Source organism: Pithys albifrons, chromosome 13 (assembly GCF_047495875.1).
Source record: "Pithys albifrons albifrons isolate INPA30051 chromosome 13, PitAlb_v1, whole genome shotgun sequence".
Lineage (NCBI taxonomy): Eukaryota > Metazoa > Chordata > Aves > Passeriformes > Thamnophilidae > Pithys > Pithys albifrons.
Genome location: NC_092470.1, coordinates 12371503 through 12389305, shown reverse-complemented (window position 1 = coordinate 12389305; position 17803 = coordinate 12371503). Strand labels below are relative to the sequence as shown.

The following is a 17803-nucleotide window of genomic DNA, read 5'->3' as shown; positions in this document are numbered from 1 at the left end:
GAAATGAAATTTGAACATAAAACTTAGCAGAAACGGATCAGCTCCTTTGAACTACACAATGGAAAAATAGTAGACAGTGAGATCACTAGTTAGTATATTGCAATAAGTTGGAAACAGAAGAGATGTCTGGTTCCCCTAAAACTATTTATCGGCAGGTAATTTTGGGTCTGTTTGAAAGCCTTTGCCAAGGCAGCCAGAAGACCAGAACTGATACAAAGGAAAAATCACTGGTACCTAACTAGCATAGCAGCATGGGGGCTTCTGAAGCTGTTCATTGATAAAACACCCTGACAACTTTCCACATTTCCCAGGAGCATCACATAAGGAAAATTTCTAGACACGGTACCCAATGATACCACAGAAGTCTTAAGAACACAAACATATATTGTCTTTCAAACTTCTTCAAGTGGGTGATTTCTACTGCATATCAAACATGGTTTAGATTACTACAAACACCTATAGGAAAATTCTAGGTCCAGGAACCTCCCAAATTCATGAAAGGGTCAGAAGTCAACAGCAGAATTCACACTCTGCTCCCTCAATAGCAAAATCAAGCTGAACATGAGATTCTGCTCATCAGTAATATTGAAATTCCCTCAGATGAAACTATTGTATTCAGCACAGGCTCCTTAAATGACCATCAGCTGACACACCAAGTGCTAGTTTTTATGTGGAAGTTTTATGTGTGGACAAACTCACTCACGAAGATGCAGACAAATGCAAACATGCACATGTGAAATAGCAGGCAAAGACTAGAGATTATTTCAGCCTAGGTATCTGATCATGTCCTCAAAATACAAAAACTTCGGAGTTTCAGAACACCCCTGGCAAAGACATTAGGTAAAAAGCAGTAAAGTGGATTTAAGAAGGCAATGAAAAGATTGTACAGTTGAGATATGAGAGAACTACAAATTTAGAAGTAATGAAAGCCTTGACTTTGCTTTGCAATAAAATTTCCTTATTTCTAAAAACATTTCTCTCTTTAAAAAAGAGACAGTCACAATAGCTGCCACTTCCATCTTGTGTTTATACATACTTACTTGGACTACAGTCTCTCCTCCCTTGCTAGTCACAATAGCCACTGCAGAGAGTGCAGGGAATGTGATGTTCCAGCTTTTGTGATCATGTGCTGTTATTCCTATGGATGAACCCCCTCAGTAAACAGCAGTATTAAGTGATAAAGGAGGCACTATCCGTCACTTACCATCCTGCTGACCCATCCTGGGGCGTCCATCCCTCCCAGCTTGTCTTCCAGGTTTGAACTGGTGAACAGCACAAAGGAGGCTGCTGTCTGTGAGCTCTATCTGGCTCTCTGCTTCCAATTGTTTCTGTTCTCCCCTTTTCTACATTTTTTATTTCTTCTATGGGTACAACTGTCTTCACTTCCCACTGATGTCAGCAGTCCTGTCGTATATAGGTGTGTTCACAATTCCACTGCCTCCACTTAACACCTCATAACTCATTTGTGTTCAGTCCCAAAGTATAGTATGTAGTAGCAGCACCAGCAACCTTGTCTAGTAACATGTACTTAGGATGACAAGGAGATTCGATTACATGCAAAAAGGAATGCGCCTAACTACTTGCAGACAGATGTATGGCACAGAGTTCCTATGGAGCGATACCGTGCACTGAGACTGAATCAAACTCCTGCTGGATCTTTATGCTCACCAGGCTGAAAGCAAGTCTCCCTAATTACAACTTTGTATTTCTACTGTACTGCAAAGTTTGGAAGGTAAGGAACAAACATGGGAATTTTAATTCTGTAATGATACACTTTCAGTTCCCAGGAAAAAATAGGTCATGTAAATATTCCCAGCACAGATGCATCAAACATGCTGGTACCACTGACCAGACAGCAAAACCTCATGCAGCAGCAAGACTAAAGCAAGTTGCTGTATCAAGTTCTTGCACCTTACTTAACCAAATAAAGTCAGTTTTTGACAAAGGAAACAAAGTAGTTTGAAATGCGCTATGGATATGCCAGAAATATGTTACAGCTTGTAGCTGCATGTTTTCCTACAGATCAACTTAGCTACTTCAGGGTAACCCTAACAGAACACCCAACAACAGCAAACAGTGCCAAATTCTTACAACTCAGGATAATTAAATAAATAAAAGTACCTCCAAGACATGTGGCTGAACAAGGAGTAAACCCAATGTATTCCCAGTCGTAAATTACATTGCCATCTTCAGCATGTGAAAATTCTGGTGTGTAGGGGACAGGATCACTGTCACAGGACATCTGGTGACAGACTCGTTCTGTTGGTGGCTTCACATCTTCACATTCATCCTCCGGCAGATCAACCTCGGTCTGAGTGAATGCGAGAAGAATTCGGCACTTCACGTCCCGCACCTGGATGCCTCTGCCACAGGTGGCACTGCACGGAGACCAGGGCTCAGGAATAAAGCTGCAAACAACCACAGTGCAGTGCAAACACTGTCATTTCATTCCATGCAATTGTGTCTGTGTGTGCAAAGTTAAAAACACAGAGTTGTGTGTTTATATACACAGCAGATGATACATTATACTATTTGATGCCGAAATAGAATGCAAAGTGTCTTAAGTCTCTCACTTGTTTCCCATCTCAAGCCATTTACCAAAATTCACAGAAGAAGATCTAGAAAAAGAGAAGAAAGAACCAAAAGTAATAAGGAAAGCCGTATCCTTTTTTGAGGAAAAAGGACATCACCTAATCTCTTCTCCATCTCCCTCACTGTTAGAAAAGGAGAAACTCATGAGGATATTTCTATACAATATAAAATAGCTCTCCAGGTACACAGACTTGGGCATATACCAAAAGTATATTTGCAGTCTGCTTAAATCTGAGAGGCCCTCACCTTATGTTATCCTAATAAATCAACAATCAGAGAGACGAGGAGCACTTCTCAAATCCAGCTATCTCCAGTGCCCACCACCACAGGCTGCTCTTCAGATTCAAACTTGTAAGCAGCCTCTCATCTTCAGTAAAGAGGTCTAAACTAGATCAGTCTATAATCCATCATTTATGTTCCTGATGAACTTCAGTAAAATCTTATTTTACAGATCATGATTTTTTTATAATATTGTCTGACTTTGAGGGCCACTTCAAAATGGCACTGGAGTTGAGGGGTTGAGTTTCATTAGTAAAGTCATCCATGGTGGCTCCAGGGTTTATTTTATAAGAAACCAAATACAGAGTTTCATAGCATTTTTTTTCAAAAGGCTGCAGTTGTCTTAATTATGAATTCAAATGCAGCTGATGATCAAAACACCACCATGAGATACAGGAGGATATATTTGACCAATGCATTTTGGAGGAAAGATCAAAATTAGTATTCAAAGATTTACCCCTTACCTTGGATTAAGAATTATCCTTCCCCTACTTCAGGAAAACTGCCCTTACAAATACAAGAACAGTTGAGTAAGACAAAAATCAGTATTTACACTCTGCATGCAGTAAGCACAGAAAAATGTCAACAGTGTGGTTGCTTCTGTGGACAGTTTATCATCTTCTGCTAATAACCTCTCCTCAGTGCACACAGAGGAAGAATCAAACAGGAAAAAAGGAGAACAGATGGGTGGACAGCCTGTAAGGATACTCCTCAGTCCTTGGGATTGTCACCCAGGCTGTGACTGGGACAGACCCCAAGACAGACTTTCTCTGGGGGAAAAGACTATTCCCATTTCCAATAGAGGTTACAAGGATACCTGGCTATTTTCTATGGCGATATTAATGAAATACCTGTGCAATTCTACTGCAAGGATAAATATATCAGGGCCCACTGAAGTTCCTTTGAACAGTCTCAGGATTTTCATTAGAGTTCAATGGTCCCCAAAAGACCACTCCCAGCTCCTGTTGGCACTGAGGAGAACTGCAAGCGCTCTTCCCCTCACAAGTCTGACTGGCTTCCAAGTAGATGACCATATTGATTTTTATTGTAAGAGCACTATCAAAATGATGGATGGCTGTGTCCTACAGTGAACAAATCCGAGCAAATGTCCTACTGGTACAACAAAACAGGCCAATGAGTCCAAGGGCACAGCTGCTGGAGTCAATGTCCAGATGCTTCTGATAACAAATTCTAATGGAACAGCCATGGGAGAAGCTGCATAGGAAGGCTTTCTCTTACTCCAGCAGATAAAATCAGCTTAGCTCTGAAACATCATCAGATCTCTTAGTCTTTTCAAAGACAGACATGCAAACTACATAAGGTGGCCATGGCAAAATCACCCTCATCCAATGAAACACTTAAGCATGTGCCTAACTTTAAGCATATTAGCTGTGCTTTGAAGTCAATGGGACCATAATGTGTTCAGAGGGAAACTTGTACTTAAGTGCTTTATTGGATCAAGGCCAGTGTGCAAAGTCTTAACAGAATGATTACTTTCTTCTCCTTCTGTGTAAAAACCCCTCAACTTTAAGTCCATTTGTATTTATGTACCTAATTGGAAAAATAAAATTGATGGACATTTATAGTTGAAAAGAGTTGGCTCATGTTCCAACCACACCTAACAGCTTACGGTCTGAAAGCAATAACTTGTTTTGGTAAAAGTATGACAGCAGCACACCAGAAATTAGTGTTATTTTTTTGTACTGTTAGTTAAGTGCATTCAAAACATTCAAAAAATAATGTACAACACATTCTTTTGAAATCTTATATAAACTAAAGGAAACTTTGAACCACAGCAATCATTTCATTCAGCAACCAATTGATTTAAAAGAAACTCAAAAGATACTAAACATTTTTTCTTTTACTTATAGCAAGCTTATAATTGAGGGTTTCCTGTTGAATATTAGTTTCTGGTTTTTTTTCAGTGAAGTGCAAGATAAAAAAGCAACACAAAATACTTTTTATTCTACCTTGGCATATGCTAAATTGGTCACATGACTTTTGAAATCCTAAATTACAGAACCTCTCCAAGGATGATCATGTTGAAGTCACACTAAGTACCTTTAATAGAAGCCAATGGCGAATGCCAACACAAAATTAGAGCAAGGAACTGACTAGACAATGAGAGAGATGAATTCTATCTGAATTTTTAGATCAGGCAGATGCTTTTTTTATTTTTACTTCATATTTAACATCCAAAACCAATGCCTGTGACAGGTCACTAAAGTAAAATCCACCAATCTCAGAAGAGATGTACTGTTTACTCAGTGGCATTCACAGCACACACGTGGCAATGCTTTGGACACAATAATTCTCTGAAGTAAACTCAGCCTGCCTTCAACAGGCACTCACGCCTGTGACACTCAGAGTCATCTCAGGTCAGGATTAAGAAGCACCAAAGTCCTTGTGCTACAGTGCTTTGTAGACCACCAGGTATTTACAATGGGTAGGACAGTGGTAACTCTAAGAATTTTCTGAGATCTTTAAATTAGTTTGTGGAGGTGATCCTTTACTGACTTCAAATAAAAAAAAATGAGGAAAAGCATGGAAAAATGCAAATCTGAGCAGGTTCAACTTCTCACAATCAGCCTTTTTGTACGGCCACTCTTCCCAGTGCAATCCAGAACTAAAATGCTCCTATACCCATCTGTGCCGGTATAAATAATGAACACAGTACAGATGCAGCAGAGGGCAGGCCCAGGCTGCAGTGCTGTCAGTCCAACACTAATGGGAATTGCATTCACCTGGCACATGCTGTAAAAGCCAGCGTAGGGTCACCTGGGAAATGAGGCAGTGACCTAAACTACTGATGGTAAAACTGGGACAGAACAAGCCCAACACAAACAAACCTGATCTGAACTAAAAACTGAACTCAGCACAGCCCTCTGAAGCTTTCTAAAGACTTGGGAAACACAGTGGTTCTTTATTTTTTTTATTTTATTCTACTCATACCTGTAGTTCTTGCTTTCAGTTAGCACAGGAAATGCCTAAATCATGGGAAAAAAAAAAGCTGCTCTTGTACTAATCCCAGTTCTAGTGAACCAAGAGGGCTGGATGAAAGTGAATTATCTCAAATGTTGGTTGTTCCTGGTGCAGAACTTCCATAATGCTGACAACCTGCCCCTCCCTGCAGTACCACCTCTGCCTGCTCTAAACAGCCACACTGCTGGTTTTATCAACATTCAGTCCACCAGCTCATTTTCAAAGAAGGAGCTGCGAAAAAGTGGTAATTCTCTATCACCAAAGGCGCAATGAGGAAATTTATGTGACAATTACTCCAATACAGTGAGTGAAAACCATTATGAGAGACACTGCATTTCACATCCAGTGAGTTCAACTGCACAAGCATAGTGATGACTTTTTAGCTCATATTACTGAAAAAATTTACCCATTTTTTAGTACATTTTAGTTTTGTCCTAAGCCATGACATGGAAAAGCAGTTGAGGTGTCTATTTCTTTAACTTAGGACTAATAAAAAGGATGCAAAAACATGCTGGATCTTCTCTGTGAATCTCACTGTAACTAAGAAGGCTCAAGGGAAGAACATTTAAAATAATGATTGGTATCAACTGTCATCACATTCCACAACTGAAAACTAAAAAGGTCAGACCTACATTTTTCTTGGCCTCGCTTTAAGGACAGTCATTTTTTATTTTGCTAATAATAAAAAAAGAAGCTTTTGAACGTTCCCCTCTATGTAAATTCAGGACACCAGCCGTGGTAGACCACAGCGGCAGGAATATTTATCTTCCACAAGCTACTTTTGGCATATGCATCACTTGTGGGTTCTAAAACACAGCTGCATTTATTCTCTTATTCATTATCAACTAAAATATCACACAAAAGCATAGAAAGACAGTTGTAATAAAAGGAAGTACTAGAAGTTGAGACTTGATATTGAGGCTTAAGTTTGCATGACAAGAGAGTAACTAAAATGAAAAGTGACGGCATTTTATCAAGGAAATCATAAGTTTCCTGCTAGGCAGAGGAGGGCTATGAGTTATCACTGTGTCATGTGTAAATTACAGAAAACAAAGTTAAACAGATCCAAAACAGAGGGAAATCTTGTTATAATTTATTCTAGGAGAAGTAATGACTTATTGCTACAGTTTCTTTTTAAAACTTAATCCGTGACCCAAAAATCTGACTCTAGTTGGAAAAGACCAGAGTGGTGAGGTATGAGGCTTGAAGGATTGATAGAGAAACTCTCTGGTTGCAAACCATTGTCCACATGACCAACAAACAATCTGCAACAAGGAATGAAGTCAGGGATCAGTTATTTCTCATTTCCTCTTACCTGCCAGCTCTTTTAGAAGACTAAAGTTAAGAGCAGTTGGCAGCAGAAGACAGGTAATATGAAACTAATGTCGAATCTGGCTGGAGTGTTAGAGTTGGGCCCCAGGAGAGCCCAGAGTGCCCAGACAGGGAAAGCACAACACCTCAGCAACACCTCAGTGAGAGGGGGCAGCCGAGAGGAGACATCGGCAACAAGTGGCTGGAGGAAACTTTCAGACTTGGGTGAAGATGCTTCTGGAAAATGTGAAGGGAAGGTCTCAGGACAGGATGAGGATCATAAATGAAAAAATGAAAAATATCTATGTCTCCAGAATAAGTGAAGAAGAATAAAGATGCAGGAAACTGCAAAACTGCACAGGTGTGACAGGACATACACTGGGAACTCAAACACCTGGCTCTATTCACACAGTGAGGCTGCAGTGGAATACATCTGACAAGGCTAGGAGTGATGAGTTACTGCTTTCTTTGTCAGGACAAGGTGTAAGGAAATCCACAAAAGAATTTCCAGGTCAGCTCTATTATAGCCTACATACACTCTGAACCAGATGCTGTGTTTCTGCCCATCCTCCTTGCTTGTTTTTCACACTGATGCTGAAGGACCCTAAAAACCTAGAAATGGCATTAGCTCAGAGTTGCCACAGCAGGATTTTGTAATGCTAGAGATAATTTTCTTTTTAGCTTCATGCTGAACCCTCTTTAGAAGTGGCCTCATACACCTTCATTCTGCTATGCTGACATTCAACAGGCACATATGATTGCATCACCCCTTTCAACAATCACACTTTATTTTTATGTCTTTGCTACTACCCTGCCTGACTTCAGGGCCACCAATTTGGAGAGTGAAATAACTGCTCACAGTAGGCTGACACTTGACTTGAGAGGCTAGAGCATTGAAAACTTTAAAGCACAGTCACCATAACTATATAAACACCTGTTTGGCAAGAGGTCTCCTCTGTGAGTCAGTGCAGGTGTAAAGATTTTATTACTCATGATCACACCTGTTGCTGCATGTGTGCCAAAAATCAGGAACAGCTAGATGGAAGCAGAAAAATACACACAGGGCACACTCCACTCTCAGAGCAATACAAATCCAAAGTAAGTTCAGTAAGCTCATCTAAATTATTTCAAACTGACATTATTACAACAGAGTGCAGAATTCTGCAAAACACAACAAAATACTGTTAAAATATCTCAGGAAAATCTTATAGAAAGTTAATATTTTAAGACATTTAAATCCTGCATATTGAATATATTATATATCCATATACATATGTATGTCTGTATGAAATATACACAGGGGATATAAGCCATTGTATGGATGCCCTAACGTACAAGTGTCAGGAACAAGTTGAAGTGATACTTTCATCCCCAGGACTTGCAAGGCTCACGCTCATCAATTTATAAGGGGACTCAGAAAATCCAGATGTTATTTCACACATACAGACATGTAAAATAGCACAATTTACCCCAAAGATTAAGCTAAGCTCAGAGATCAGCAGGCTTTTCTCACTTTCTTTATGTGTTGGTCTCACCCCCCCAAGGAAATCCTGGCAACCCTACAAAGTACCTCTTAAGTTTTAATACAACCATTACATTCTTAAGGTAACAGCTCTGACTGGGATAGACCTGAACTTATTTCATTTATATCAGCTGAAATGATTCCACATGCATTAATTAGGGCTTAATTAGGCTAAATTAAGATCCCTTTGAATTGCTGGAATGATATCCGGACACTGTAATTGTGTATCTCTGCGTCATCCAGAGCAGGAGCTCCAGAAGCAAAGCTGCTGAGATGGAAAATTAGGAACAGCTCACAACACAGCTCATCTCACAAGGAGGGCCAACTGTCAAAGCAACTGCATAGCAACAGATGCCTGCAAAACACACTGGAAATGCTTCTTCCTTGTAAAAGACAATGTACTTACGTTGGCTCTTCTGAGACTGTTATGGTCTCTTCCATTTCATGGGCCTGTTTAAACCATGGCAATTTTGCTTCCACAGGGCTTTTCTCTGGTAGAGTAAAAAAAAACCCAAAACATTCAGTAATTCCTCCAAAATCAAAGCAGTATGTAGATGTTAGCATTATTCACCTTATCACTTAGGTTGCCTATTGATCAATGCTTTTGAATAAAGATATAGTGGATAATAGACAAAAATTTACTAGAGAGTTTCTTCATGATGTTTGAGCTCCATTCATTTTATATATGCAGAAATGGAGAATAGAAAAGGAAAACCCCTTGATTATTACTTAAGGAGTTGCTGAAGCCCACGGAGAATGTTGATACATTTAATGAGAGCAAACAAACAAGATCCCAGGTGATGCACATGGAGTTTCATTCCCATTTTAAGTACTATTGAACAACTTCTTCTCTCCATGTTAAGCTCATTAATTCTGGTTTTCCCAATTTGACCAGACTGTATAGATTTAGTTGGCACGTTCACCACATGACAGTCTGGTCACATTATCAGCAAAAAATATCAGCAGGGCACTTTTCCTAGGACAAATAATTAAAGTGCTTGCTTCTGCCAAGACTGAAGTAAGTCCTAGTAAATTCCAGCTTCTGGCATTTCTGAAAAAGGTTACCAGGGGCTTTTAATTCTCTGAACAAAAATGTAAAACAATAATAGACCCAGACAAAATTCCAGTTACCTTTTGGCTTGTAACATGGTACTGGCACGATGCACTCCTCTTTTATGTGAAGTTTTAGCTGTGGGTTGCAGCCCCCGACATGCTGCCCGCGGTGGTCGATGCACAGCACCACTCGGTACCGCAGCCCGCGGCCACAGGTCACTGTGCACTGCAGGACACAACACAACCGCTCAACCTACTTCTTTACTGTATGCACAAATACTTTTAGAAAGGAAGTGACAAATACTCATGATGTCCTTGCTCGAGTTTTTCCATAGAGATGCACAAATTTGTCCCTGCAGAGCTAAGTAAATAGAGAAAAGGTTGACACTGGAAAAAATGTCTAAGTTTTGGGAATGCAAGGGATTTCTTGGGGTTCTGTGAGTCTTATCTGATTGGCAACAGTGTAAGCCAGAGGTGGCTGGACACTGAGAATACACCCTCTCACAGTGGTCCTTTGCAGTTAAAGTTGGGTCAGACATGCTACAGTTTCTACACTCTGTGTCAGTGATGTCATTTGGATGAACTAAAGAATTATAGGAGTGCTGAGCTATCTGGTTATATCAGATAACCACAGCCAGGATAAGTTGGCTTATGCTCTTGTTACAGTAATGAAAGGTAAGAATGCTGGAAAATCACCCTTGCAGGCTTGCCAGCCCCTAAGACAGACATGCCTTTAGCTCTTATATCCAGTGAAATACTACATTTGTCAAGAACTGAGACATAAATGACCTGATTGCAAAGGGACCTGACCTCTCTCTCTATCTTCTCATCCATGTAAAGCAGGAATTCAACAGGCATAAAGAATTCTACATGCATTTTTCTCCACATGGACACGTTAACATTTTGATTATCAGGCAGAATTGCTTAGTGCAAACTTCTGCTAGTAAGTACTACGAATTATCTTTCAGGGCTCTACTTTTCTAATAGCCCTGTGCTCACAAATACATGGTAAAGTAAGACTAGAGGCTTTATTCAGAAAACAAGAATAAAGGTCCAAATTACTTCCCAACTTACTTGAGACCATTCCATTGCCACCCACTTGGGACAGTCAAACAGATTGCAGGTCTGAATGACTTTGGGTTTTGGGGCATACATGCACTTCCATTCTTCCACTTGCAGTATCTCTCCATGAATGGTCTCCTCTACACACACGAAACTTCTCCTCTGAATTCCACCTCCACAGGAAACTGAACAAGCAGTCCATGGATTATGTTCCCACCTGGAAAAAGAACTCAGACACATTAAAAATAAGGCTTTTTTTAACCCAGTAACCTCTATTGAAAGAGCAAAATACTGAATCAAACTGTAGTGTCAATTAAAACATCTATTCACCATGTTACACCTAACTACAATGAAAACAGAAAATGTTACACCATCTGAAGTGAGAAGTATATGGAGATTTTTAGGGTACAAACTCAGTTTCATTTACCTGTAGGCCTTAGCACGAATGTACATTAAGCAGTCACATCTCAAAAAAGCCTAAATTCAATAATATCCTGTCCCTGTCAGATTTAGAGATAATCTTCTTTCACAGCATTTGTCTATTGGTTCCAATGACCCACATGGAATTTTTCCTCACCCTTCACCTCTTATCTCTTGCTTTTTTCTCACCACACACCCAAATCAAAGTGAAGTCTGGAAAATGATTGAGTCCTGCAGCACATCTTATGGTTCATCTATGTCTTGTTAGTTAAAACTTATTTCTATTACAACTGTAGGGGCTCAGAAATGATAATGAAAATAATTACATCCATTATGAACAATGCACTCAGCAAGTACTACAATATTCCACCAAAATCAATTAATCAACAGTAGCTTAGCTATCATAAAGGAAGTCATAATATCAAAGGTGATGAAGCAAAGGCCTATAAATCAAAGGTAAATTTAAGCAATTACTAAATACTTTTTATGATGCAGCAGGTAAATTAAGGACACTTCCTATTTTAAGCAATTCATTAGGCTGCCTACAAAAACCATATTAATCATGCTTAAGTTCAACAGAAGAATGAGTATGAAATGCACAGGAAGCCATGGAACATTAACCACAGAGTATATATTCAAAAGGAATTCTGAATAAAGTTATACACCGAGATACTGATATCATATCACAAGTACAAAACACATTTGGAGAGCAACAGTTATACTGTTCTTTGACTTAAATTAATGGCCAGGGTTAACTCATTTTCTTTTAAAAAGTCAGGAACAAAAGAGCAATTAACTATTTAATGAATTAGCAGCTCATGGATTTATATAGGTAAGGCTCACTGTGCTATACATAATACAAGGCTTGCAAGTGTTTATAGCGTGAAGTTTTATAGTTGTTTTTCTTTATCTCATCAGTTCCAAACACACTTCAAATCCCACACTCCCACAAGCATTTTCAAGATGGAGTGAGGTCCGTGGCTACTGGGGAAAAGGGGGGTCTTGGGCAAACATTTAAGGAGATACTTTCCAGAACCCACAGCTGTCAAGGGATCCTCAACAGTCCAACAAGTCTGAAAAAAATGGAGGCATTCCAAGAGCTTTAAAAGAAAATTTTCATCCTGGGAAATTTTTCTATTTATTTCAAAAGAATTCTCCATCTGTAAAAATATTTCAGTGGGGCATTTACAACTCCAGCCACAGGAGAACTCTTTCAAGATTTTGTGGTGCACACCACAACTTCACCACAACTTCCTCATGTGAGTGGGAAAGCAGAGTGAACCCCCAGGACTGCAGAGCAGCCCTGCACACACACGGCCCTCGTGGTGTGGAGGAGGTGTGAGGCTGCACTGCTGGGCAAGGGGAAAGAGCCTGCACAGCTCTGCTCCAGTCCATCTACAATACTTTGGTTTTCCGCCTGCTTTGCAAGAACAATCCTGGGTGAGCGCATAAGAAACAGGTAAGGAAAGAAAAAGCACAAAGAAAAGGTGGAAGAAGTCCAGCAGAACCACCACAGGCTAATGTGTTCCAGTTACTGGACAGGGAACAGCACAGACAAATTCTGCTACATGGGAGCAAGACTTGAGTCTGCACTGGACCAGAGTCCCCTCATGATGCAGGTAAACAAACTGTTTCAGCTGCTGTTTTCCTTCAGAAATTCCTGTAAGAAAAGCTGTTTCTACATCTTTCTTGTGTTTCCTTATGAGCTCTCCCAGTAGAACACAGCCTGTTTCCTCTCCCCTTCCTGCTGGCACCAGCTCTGAGCCCTGCTTGGCCGCTTGCTGCTTTACAGTCCGACCCTGAAGCATCTCCCAGGAAGACCATGATACCTTCTGACAGGACACACCGAGGTGCTGAAATGAGGTGGGGCTCTGCCTGTAGATCTTAGAGTTTGAAATAAGAGAACCTGCCCACAGCTTTATCACAGACATAATCTATCTCACCACAGTGTCATGCAAATGGACTGAGCATAGTAAAGCACAGAAAGGGGGATTAAATTTCTCTTCCACATGGTCTCCAAGCCCTAAGTGGTTCAGACGATGAAGTACTCATGTAAATACACTGTGCTGAGTTCCAGAAGAGATCTGAAGTTCAAAGGAATTGGCAGAAGAAATAGAAGGGGAGCGACACAGAATATAATTAGAGAACTTTACAGGGTAAAGCTGTAGAGGAAAAAATTCTCAGTCTGTGTATGAAAGCCAAAGTACATCACAGGACAGCAGATCCACAAGGACAAATTGCTTCAGAAATAAACTATGACATTTATATCAGCTGTAATCAGTAGCTCCACTGAGCCGTGCAAGTCTATGATTTCATTCTTATTACTTCATATCTTTACTTCTTTAGGAAAATACACATTATTCATTTCATGACATAATAAAGCAGAGTTTCAGCTCAGATAAATATGCATCTTGCTCCATCAACTATAATTCTTTACATTAACAGTAAATATGGCTTAGTGCTTTTCAGTCCTAACATTCTTTACAAAACATCTAAGGCTTCCAGAGAAGTTTTAAATCCTTGTAATTGCTTCAGAAAAAAAAAAGGCAATAAACTATACTCTGATGACTTAATTTTAGACAATAGATATTCAGATAAATCAGTATCTTGAAAGTGACATGTCAGCCTTGGTGTCAATAAATAGATGGTAGATATAAAGAAGGGCAGAAGAATCAGACCTCTTAAGGGAAAAAGAAATCCTAGAGTCCTGTAACACGGGGGGATGTCTCCTATAAAATTGCCTACATCTTTAAAGAAAAAACCTTTGAAGACAAGAATTCATACATGCAGTTTAAAGAGGCTCTTTCAGCACTACAGCAGGAGAAGGCTTAGGGGGACAACTCTTTATTTTCAAGAAGAGCATATTAACCTCTTACTGCTAAGCTAATCATCCGGAACACACTGAATAAATCACAGGCTTCAGAAATGTTTACAGGACTGTTCTAAATTTGCTCTCCTGGGAAGTAAAACATCAGAAGGTGTTCCATTATCTTAGTACTCAAATAGTGTGTTTGCAGTGAAAATTGTGCTGATGCTGACACACGTGTTATCCTGGTTATACATACCGAGGGAGTGGCTGGAAGTGATCATAGGGCATGATTTCTTTAAATCCATCACTGTCAAAAAAATAAATATTGCATCATTACTTCTCATACTCAAAACTGTACATCAAGTACATACTTTTACGTGATCCTGCTTAAAGAAACTGCCAATGTGAAATGAAGGAATCTTACTTCAGTACACATCAGCCTTATGTCAAACAACGAGCTGTACAATTTTACCTTTCCTACATAGATAGAGGACTATTCACCATACAGTTTCTCTATTTCATTCCACCACAAAATTTTAAATGAGCAAGCCCTTCAGGAGCGAAATTTATTATCAATGATCCTTTAGGTCTGTGCTACTCTATTAACAAGAAAATATCCACTTATATCTGTAACAAAGACTGCTGAAGAACATTAGTGTCAGTGAAACAAATTAATCACAGGATTTATCCTAGATAGCTCCTGAATGGTGCTTAGGACCCGTCTAGAGCTGGTTCATTTGAACCACACAGCATAAAGCTTTATTTCCAGTGCTAAGAAATATGGTATTATACCAGTAGTACTTCCTTTTTCCTGGCTGTATAAACCAAATTTGCAAGGCAAAATACAATTCCGCCCTTTCTTTCCCTAATTTTTCCATTCCATCTTTGGAACATTTGGCACCCATTGCCATTAAGCATTACTGAAGTCCTTCTGCTCCATATAGTGATCAACTCTCCAGGAAAAAAGCCTTGAAAGTCTGCACATCTATAACTGTTAGAGGTCACTATCAACAATTGTGTTCAACAGGAATGAAAGGAAATGGACAGTTTAGCTATAGGAAATGAAATCCATTGAGAGTGTTTCCTTTTCTTCTTGCATACAACTCTAGCTCGGCCAGCTGGCATACTAATACAAGGTTCTGGGACTTGATACTGTGATGTTATTTTAAGATTCTTTAGCACAGCCAGGAAACCTCACCAGACAATCCAAAAGTTAGTTTTAAATACTGCAGTGCAATTTAATACAATTTATGTGTACTACAGCCTTTACAATTTGGCATTAATATCCTGGGGCATTTGTACCACAAGGATATTTTCTTTCTAAGACTTTCTTTTTTTAATTCCTAGTTAAAAAAAACCCCAAACAAGTAGCCCCAAGCTTTAGTTCCTGAAGTGTCAACTCTACAGTACCAATGAAGAATCAAACTTTCATGGTAGGTAAATAAATAAAATAAGCTAAACCATGTGCAGAACTTGTGTGCTGACTGGAGCTCCTGTCTGGCTATTGAGAAATCCTGAATGGCAGTATTCATAAATCCAAAAGTAGGCAAGCAATCTGTCCTCCTCACACAACCTCACAAACTCCTCATACCAGTGCTGTGCTACTCAGCAAAAGACAAAGCAGAATTAGCTCTCAAACAAATTGGTATTTGCAGTATCTCTGTATAAGCAAAGGGTTCTACTCTGCAACACTGAAGAATTGCCACAAATCCACTGGCAGTGGTATCAGCCTTTAACACATGCAATAATCAACCAAGATTACATAGCCTTCAAGATGAAAAGAACTGAATAACCAACTATATCACACACAAATTTATTTGTCATCCAGACCTAGAAGGGCAGGGATCCATGTTGCATTCTTTTAGCTTGGGCTTTGGTTTCTTGTTTTCTGGGTGATAATGGCAATAGTGGTCAGGAACAACGCGCTTCAGGCGGATGTCCACGCACTCCGCTGAATTGAGCTGATAACCTAACACAGAAGCAAAGGTAAAGTTTTGTAACAGAGAGAAATTAAAACAGCCTTATCTCCTACCCCCAATAATGTGCTGCCCGTTGAATTAATTTTCCATTTTACTCTTTTTTTGCTTGCTTTTAGACAAGGAAACAGTGAGCAGGAGCATATGCAACCCTTCATTTAAGGTAAAATTCAGGATAACGACTATATTAACCTGACTTAACACTAGATGAGATTTTGGCTCTTTATTCTAATAATAGTGTAAGAGTAAAGGCATACATATTTTCATGAGACACAAGAATATATGTACTGCACCAGCTCACCTGTCACAACTCAAACCTACAAAGCCATATGGTACATGTTCCACAACTTATAACTTCCCTTCCCGAAGGAGTTACCATCTATGTCGGAGAGCTACATTACACAGTCATTCATGCTAAAAATAATAAATACTTAAAACAGAAAGCCAGAGGAATTGAAGATGAAATCCAAAAACATTGCTAAGAAACCGTAGAAAACCAAGAAATAGGTTCAAGAACATTCCTAGTTGAAGAGCCAGCAAAAGAAAACTTGAACTACTTGGTGAAAAAACAATCTATGTGGATACTGGTTATAAGAAGGGATCTGAGTTTCATAAACCACTAGGTTCATTTTTGGCTAAGAAAAAAGATTCATTCAAAAAAAGCTTACTTGGACTTAAACCGAGAGGAGGAGGATGTTCTGGTATGTGCAAAGAAAAAAAGTTTGAAACCACAAGAATTAAAATCAAACAGTCTCAATAAACTAACAGCACAAGTCCCAGTGTTTACCAAAAATCCTAAGTATTGTATATCAATGGCTCTTGGCTGATCCAAAGTGTCCTCATGCATGAGAGTGATAACCATAAAGAACTAAGCAGTTCCAACACTCAAGGCATCTATGTTCCAGTTCTTCTAAGTACTGAAAGAACCCAGAAAATATACCACTTGCAAAGAGAAGAAACACAATTTTTAAACATTCTTGCTCATGAAAGCTTGACTGTGCTTTCTGAGATGTCTCTTTGACCACACAGAGGTTACAGAAAATTAAATGTGGAAACAGCATCCAAGTGGGGAATGGCAGTGCACTAATTCCAATTCCAAGTCTGCTGCGAGGAACATCTTCTTTTATTGCCAGCACAAGAAGCAAACAGACACTCTGGACACTAAACCCACCTTCAGGTAACAGGTTAAAGCAGGCAGCTGCAATACAACTTCCCTGCATGCCTCCATCACATGCCATTCTTAACACTACTACTTCACAGCAGAGCAGCTGAGTTTTCATGTTCTTCAGTTTCTGTCCCCCCTGAGGACTGCCAAGCCCCAGGACAAAGGTACCAGTTTCTTATTGTAGGCATGCAGCTACAAAGGAGGCCTTTGAAAACCCTGGATAATTTCAAAGAGATGGACATGTAGCTATAATTTTCAAACCATTACACCAGTCTGAAAAAGGCTGGATTTGAGCCAATACCTTTGAAGGTAAATACGTCCCTTGAGTGATCCAGTGTTTACATGCAGTCTATGAAAGTAGCTGTGATGCTTTATACTTCTTCCCTTGTCAGACAGGTTAGGAAAAAGATTATAAACACAGTGTGATGGAATCATCAGAGGACATGTATTGCCACTCACAGCTCCAGCAAGAATCACACTTCATGAGGCCAAGTATCTCGTAAGATACAGTAGTTTCCTGTGGGACTCCATATTATACACATATATTGTCTGCATTTCAGATTACAGTGAGGTGCAAGTGCCAAAACGGATGGTCCATCAAAAGATCCCCAGACTTTGCTTGCACTTTAAGC

General features: G+C 39.6%; 1 protein-coding gene across 3 annotated transcripts in view; it reads right to left on the bottom strand.

Annotated features, from left to right (window-relative positions):
- Positions 1 to 17803, bottom strand: part of ADAMTSL3 (ADAMTS like 3) — a 172671-nt gene that overhangs the window by 39508 nt on the left and 115360 nt on the right. For all 3 annotated transcript variants that reach the window (XM_071568538.1, XM_071568539.1, XM_071568537.1), the window contains exons 11-16: positions 15861 to 15999; positions 14287 to 14337; positions 10814 to 11018; positions 9818 to 9965; positions 9093 to 9177; positions 2122 to 2408 (exon numbers count right to left, since the gene is read on the bottom strand). In XM_071568538.1, coding sequence (XP_071424639.1) covers positions 2122 to 2408; positions 9093 to 9177; positions 9818 to 9965; positions 10814 to 11018; positions 14287 to 14337; positions 15861 to 15999 — 915 coding nt within the window. The remainder of the gene's footprint in view (positions 1 to 2121; positions 2409 to 9092; positions 9178 to 9817; positions 9966 to 10813; positions 11019 to 14286; positions 14338 to 15860; positions 16000 to 17803) is intronic.